Source organism: Setaria italica, chromosome VIII, assembly GCF_000263155.2.
Source record: "Setaria italica strain Yugu1 chromosome VIII, Setaria_italica_v2.0, whole genome shotgun sequence".
Taxonomy (NCBI): domain Eukaryota; kingdom Viridiplantae; phylum Streptophyta; class Magnoliopsida; order Poales; family Poaceae; genus Setaria; species Setaria italica.
Window position 1 is genome coordinate 30,835,373 of NC_028457.1, and position 6,760 is coordinate 30,842,132.

Consider the following 6,760-nt stretch of genomic DNA (forward strand, 5'->3'; position numbering starts at 1 on the left):
AATGAATGAGAGAAAGGTCCATAGTAGACAGGTCCGTTTGCATGCTGTTCTTCCATTATATAGAGTTTGTTTGGTTGCCTTCCAATATTTGCCAAGCTAAAATCAAGCTAAAATCAAAGTAAGTCTAAAAGATTTGGCTACCAATTGGTTTATTGTCAAAAAATTTGGCATATCAATGTTTGTACCCAAACCATAGCTGTCACTAGAAGTTTCTTGAGAGGATTGAGAGGAATAAGTATTGGTTGGCATGTTTTGTCACTAAACCAAGTAAGTACTTAAATTTCTTACCACAACTTTGGCATGCCCTGATTTTTGGCAAGCTATGATTTTAGCTCGCCATAATTTTAGCTGGACAACAATTGGAATCCAACCAATAAGGCTCTATAGTCTCTACGTATCTATAATTCGTCTTCTATTTATAGCCTTATTACTTACATGTATGTCTGTTTCCTGTATATATGACAAGAACGAAATAAACAAAGATTTTTTTTTTGAAAAAGTAGCATACGCGTCACCCTTGTTTCCTGCGTTTCTTAATCTTAGTTACAACATGATGCTGACTTTTCTGTTGGAGCTTAATCTGCCAGCACAACTGATGCAGTAAATCCATCGTGTTCTGAAGCAAAACTGACAGACTGGAAGGAGAAGTGTGGTCATTACCTTGGTAACTCCTGCTGATGAAGGCATCCACTTGCGAGGAGGACAAACAGTGATCTAAAGACCTGTGAACACGTGGACAAGCTCGGTTAAATAAACAGCTGAGTAAAGTGGAAGCTGCTTTCGGAAGCGCTTGGATGGAGTTTGCTTCATACTTGTGTGGGGTGGGCTCACGCGTGGGCTCTTGCTGAAAGCCCACGAGCGAACAGAAAAGCCGCGCTCGCCGCTGCGTCGGGCCGGCCCAGCATCACGCGCGCAGCTGTGCCACTCACTAGCCCACTCTCGCTGCTGCGCGAGGGAAGCGAGGGAGAGCCCACGCAAGATCGGTGGTGGCCGTGCCTCTCCGCGCCCCCTTTTCCGCCGCCGCCGCCGCCTTCTTGCTCGATCGCTTGCGCACCTCCGGCGGCCGCGGCCTCCCTCTCCTCTTCATCCTCCTCCCGATGCGGGCCCTCGCGCGCGCCGCGTCGCTCCTCCGCCGCGCCGCCGCGGGGCCGGCTCCGGCTCCCGTGGCGCCGCGCCACTCGCTGCCCGGCGCGGGGCCGAGTCTCGCCAAGGTACTGACCGCCCCTATCCTCTCTCTCTCTCCCCTCCGCTCCCGCTCTCCTGTCCTCGGTGCGGCGGTGCCCCGTTGCCCGGCTATCGATGGCGCTGCTGCTGCTACCGCGACGGCAGCGGATTCCAGTCTGCGTGTGGATGCCGCCTCTGTAGGGTTTACGAGTGGGTTAGGAGCACGGGTTGAGCAGCTGTTGCTCTGGCGTTCGCCGTTCGGATGCTTGGTCCCATGCAGGATGCGAAATGGACCTGTTTGCTTTGGGTTAGAGTTGTGGTTTTGGCGCCACTTGTCTGAATCTTGATTCGGTTTTCGACTTGAAATCTGGTGATTTAGCAAATATCTGACGTTCCTAGTGGTCGTTTCACTCGACTGCAGTTAGGTTTACTTGAGGTCTACTCTGGGTAGCATGCTCAGGGAACATTCCATTCCCAAAGTTCCTGATCGGCGGTGCCAAATTAAAGTTAAATGTCAGGAATTAATGCTGGTAGCAGCAGGTGTGCTTGGCTTAGGAAGGGGTGCGTTGAGTAGATTTCAGTGTTGGATGCCCATCTAATTATAGCATGCAGGTGGCTGGTGAAAATTGCCAGTTTCATTTCTGAATCTGCCTTGGGTGAGAGAAACATGCTAGCGCAGTTTCATTGTTTTAGCTGTGGCTGTGGGTGTTGATTCAGTTGGGCCGTGGTCCAATTGCTTTTGTCTATTTATTCTGTTCTTGGTGCGGCTGGTCCTGTGATTCAGCTTGCTTATCTTAGGATGCATTCAGTTACTGCTCAACTAGGGTCTGCAAGTGATTCTTCAAACTTGGCCTTGACATTGCCCAGGAATGCACTGAAAACACTACATCTATGGCATGCTCCTATCTTCTGGAGCATTTTCTTTTTAATTTCTGATATGTTTGTTGACAGTTGATTTATTGTGTTTTCCCAGTTAGGTATACCTTGGAGGATAGCATCAATTATATGTGTCCTGTTTAGCAATTTTGGTTGTCAAGATTCAACAAAGAAATTACTCTTCTTGTTGCCATGATTTAGCTTATTATCTAGTCATCTGTTAAGAAGTGTGTTAAGAAGTCGATTTTGTGTATGTCTCTCAAAATTTGCTTTGGTATATTTGATTGCAGACGATTTTAGCATTGACTTTTGTTTTAACTACATGATTCGTTTCCAGAATTTGCCAGCTTTCTGTTTCAATGGGTATTCTACACTTTTGGCTCCGGCAAATGAAGTGCTGATTCCACCAGAACTTCTATCTAGCAAGACTGTCTGGACACCAGATCGGGAACTTGGTACTTTCTGCTCCTATTGATCAGTTGCCATTTCTCGCGGAACTATTCTTGCCAACTTTCCTTTTAATCAGAATTGATATATTGCATGACTTACTATCTTATCTTTGGTTTACTACGGCTTTGCTAGCTGTTTATCTAACCTGATCGTTTGGCATGAATGTAACTAGACCTCACTTCTGCAGTATTACAGTTTCTTCTTTATTGGCCAATGGAAGAAATATAGAATTTCTAAATTGCTGATTTTCTTTTGATCTGAGCATATGCTAAATTCTGGCTGCCCTGATTTATTATAATATTGCAGGGCAATATGAAGACCTGGTAGCTAGGGTGACAAACTTCCATAATGAGGACAAGGGCTTCATGGTTTTGGATGGTGATGTTTTTGATGTTCCAATTAGGAAGGATATTGTTCACCGAGTAGTAAGGTGGCAGCTTGCAAAAAGACAGCAGGTACGCACATGGGATCTCTAAATATCTCTTTATTTTACCCAGAGTTTTGAAACTTGATTCTTGGAGATCTACAGTATAACATCTTGGTCAAATAACAGTTCCATGTTCTGATAAAATTGGATGCACCTTTGCCTTTACAGGGGACACACTCAACTAAAACTATCAGTGAAGTCAGTGGCACAGGAAGAAAGCCTTATGCGCAAAAGGGAACTGGAAGAGCACGGCATGGAACACTACGCGGTTGCCAGGCTAGTTATTATAACTGAATGCTACATCATTATTATTGTGGTTATTAGAAACATCTCATCCAATTTGCAGTTCAGTCAACTAAACTAAGAATATAACAGTTTCGTGGTGGTGCGACCATGCATGGGCCTAAACCACGAAGCCATGCAATCAAGCTGCAAAAGAAAGTAAGGCGGCTAGGGCTTAAGATTGCCCTGTCTGCTCGAACCGCGGAGGGGAAGGTATTTGCTAACCTACTAAATTTATATGTGCTTCAATGTGCTCATTTTTGGTTAACAACTATATTATATTTACAGAATTGTTATAGAAAAATCAATTGCTATATTTAATCATGGTTTAATAGTGTGTTCTTGGAACAAATATGATTATTATTTAGAAGTACACACGACTTCGCTCCAATATTTTCACACGATGAACTCTGTAAATGACACTGACATAATTGAAGAACTGTTTTGCATATCTTGACTTTATAGATCCTCTTTAGGAAAACAGGCTAAGTGGCCAACCACGTGTGTTGTGGTCTAACAAATATGAGCTGTCATAGTGTTGATCAGTACCGTGGTGCATGTTGCCCTGTGTCCTATTATCCTTGTAGCATATTTAAGCTTTGTGGTTATATATGATATGCTGTTCTTTAAGATGGCCAACTTACAACTTAAATTACTAGGATCATGTTTCCGAAACAGGTTGAATTATTAGTTGCCAGATTTTACTCTGAACTGAAATCTATTAAACAATATGACAATACATGTTTGTTTTATTATAAGTTTTGTTCCACGCTATTAAAAGGTATGTGCTAAAATTTAGCTGTCCTCGTTTTGCATAGCTTTTAGTTTTTGAGGACTTAATGATATTACCATCAATTCAAATTACTTTGATAAAAAGTTGAATCATTAGCCCATATATAACTAGAAACTGACAGCTTTACCCTGCTTTCCTGAAAGTTAACTGAAATTGTGTCAGGAAATATGAGTATATCATATGACAATACATGTTTTGTGCAATGTTTTCCTGTGTGGTTTAACTTTTTAGTCTACAAACATTATGTTTGGACCTTAAGTCCTTAACATAGAATTCATTATTCGCTATCATAATGTTTGCTTTAAAGTTTACTGGTCCAAGTTCTTTGTATAGCTCTTGGTCTTTGAGGACTTGGAAGTCCCTAGCCACAAGACAAAAAACATTGTGCAATACATAAGCCAGATGGATGATACAAAGAAGGTTTTATTGGTGGATGGAGGTGACATTGATAAGAAGCTAAAGCTGGCCACTCAAAACCTTCACTATGTGAATGTCCTTCCTTCCATTGTAAGCTTCATAAATTTCACTACTTGACTGTTTGCGCAATCAGAATTAGTGTTCTTTGCTGAGCACGTCCTTCTGGGATAAAGTAATTATGCTGATGTTTCTATATCCTGAAATGCAGGGTCTCAATGTATACAGCATCCTCCAGCATGACACCCTTGTAATGACTCGAGCCGCTATCAATAGAATCGTGGAGCGGATGCACACCCCCATCAACCGCTAGCAAGGAGAAATTCGAGTCAGACCATTGTTTCTTATAGCCAGCAACTGTGCTTTAATCGCCTGGAGCTGCATGCTTACCAGTTTCCCCCAGAGCTGACTTGAAGCTGCGAACTCAACTGTTTCATGTTGAAATGGCCGGTTTAATGCTGACGTGCATGGATCTTTGGATTTGCAATAAAGTTGGTGTTGACAAATTGGGGATATTGTTCCTAGGTTTTGGATGGACCGTTAGCTTCTTTCCCAGTTTATTATGCTGTCCTAGTTTGTAATTCAGAAAAAAAAGTAGATTGCGATTACCACTGGCTTCTGAAGCACACAAAGCTTGAATGAACTTTTCTCTGCTATATTTGCTTCGCTTGTCTCCTCCCTTTCTTTTCATCGTCATTCAAATAAAAGGTCATATTTCTCAACCTGCCATGCTTAGTGATACTCAAGTGATGTTTTCTCTTAGATGATGCATCCATATCAAAATCGTTTTGAACCCATAGCAATTTTTGGAATTAATGCAACGAAATGAGTTCCAATATGAATATATTTTTAAAAAATTTAAAATTCTACAATTTGAGTATTCTATTTCAACAGATCGAATGTTGCATTTCAACATTTTCACATAAAACGTTGAAAATGTGGATCTTCCGGCCCTCTTTTTCCTATAAACTTGTTGCAAGGTAGACGAGTTTTCCAGAGTCATAGTGGCTGCGCTGGTGGTAATCGCTCTAATCTCAGTAACCTTGGACTATAGTAATCATGTAAAAATCACCTCATTCTGTTTATACATCATCATTGTACCAAAAATTTTCTCGACAAAAACGCTAGAAAAACTCTCTGGAATGAACAAGCGATCATCGCACCAAAAACCTCACTCGGAGATGCATGTCCTGTGCAAGATGTGTTCGCTACAGCAATCGGAGGAACAGCAACTACTCTTTGACCGTCCATGGTCGAACTAATAGCAGATGATCCACGGTGATAATCAGAATTGGGTTCTTTTTTGAGTTTTTCTGTTTTGGTGCATATACGGCGCAGTGCACATGATCGTTGTTGACTAGAAAGCAATGCAAAGTCTTTTAGTAGAAAAAAAAGGAGCAGAATGAACTCTTCCTGATTCAGAGCCAGGAAAGGAAAGAGAGCATGGAGCTCGTGCGTGACAGCATCCCCATGGTTTCCCTGGCCGTGTCCGGCAGCGCCCTGTACGCGCGCGCCGTGTCCTCGCGCCTAGGAGGCTAGGACCCGACCTCCCGCGTCTCGCTGCGCTGCTCTCGGCGGCCGCGTGCTTCGCCGTGGCCGCGTTCGCCTTGTCGTCAGCCATCCTCCGGTGCAGCGCCGTGGCTCGGCACGTTCAAGCTCGGCCTCCTGGCCACCGGCCGCGGGCCGCTGGACCCGGCCTCCCCCCGCGCTCCATTTCGCTCCATTTTGGCGGAGGCTCGCGGCTGCGGCGACGCGCGATGAGGCTGCAAATGGGAAAAATTATGAAGTATCGAATTTCAACAATCAGCGAGAGATAATCAACACTCGACGTGAGCGAGAAGTCGACAATTACGACCACTTTCCTACCTTCACAAATCGGATAATGAGGACAAGATTACCCGAAAATTTCAAACCAATAGGAATCACCAAGTATGACGGCAAGCAAGACCCAATTCAATGGCTCCGATGCTACTCGTTGGCAGTCCAGGCAGCTGAGGGCAACAACGACACCAAAGTCATCCATTTTCCCATATGCATGGAACCCGCGCCCCTGACATGGCTTGAGTCACTCAAGCCTAGATCAATCGACTCTTGGGCAGACTTGACAAAGGCTTTCACCAACAACTATGCCGGCTCCATGACTAGACTGAGTAACAAGATCGACCAAAGTCAAAGTAAAGCAGAAAGAAGGCGAAACTCTACGCGACTACTTGCGGCGATTCTTCGAAAAGAAGGCCACTATAGTCGACATTTCAGAAACAGACGTCATCGAGTGCTTCCAAAATGGCCTCTATGATCGATGAACATACCAAGACTTCGGCAGATGACGACCGTCCAATGTCAAGGACCTCAAA

The 6,760-nt window shown here is 43.9% G+C and overlaps 1 protein-coding gene across 1 annotated transcript; it reads left to right on the forward strand.

Annotated features, from left to right (window-relative positions):
* Nucleotides 1-972: 972 nt before the first annotated feature.
* Nucleotides 973-5,064, forward strand: LOC101766327 (50S ribosomal protein L4). The gene is made up of 7 exons (XM_004979519.4): nt 973-1,211; nt 2,378-2,495; nt 2,797-2,945; nt 3,086-3,193; nt 3,293-3,412; nt 4,326-4,499; nt 4,618-5,064. Exons 1-7 carry the CDS (start codon nt 1,098-1,100, stop codon nt 4,717-4,719), a joined length of 885 nt encoding a protein of 294 aa, XP_004979576.1. The 5' UTR covers nt 973-1,097; the 3' UTR covers nt 4,720-5,064.
* Nucleotides 5,065-6,760: the final 1,696 nt, after the last annotated feature.

Excerpts from the sequence above, each read along its gene's own strand:
- LOC101766327 (XM_004979519.4), top strand. The coding sequence starts at position 1,098 with ATGCGGGCCCTCGCGCGCGCCGCGTCGCTCCTCCGCCGCGCCGCCGCG. Across the intron at positions 1,212-2,377 it reads CGGGGCCGAGTCTCGCCAAG|AATTTGCCAGCTTTCTGTTT; the intron begins GTACTGACCGCC and ends ATTCGTTTCCAG. Across the intron at positions 2,496-2,796 it reads GACACCAGATCGGGAACTTG|GGCAATATGAAGACCTGGTA; the intron begins GTACTTTCTGCT and ends ATAATATTGCAG.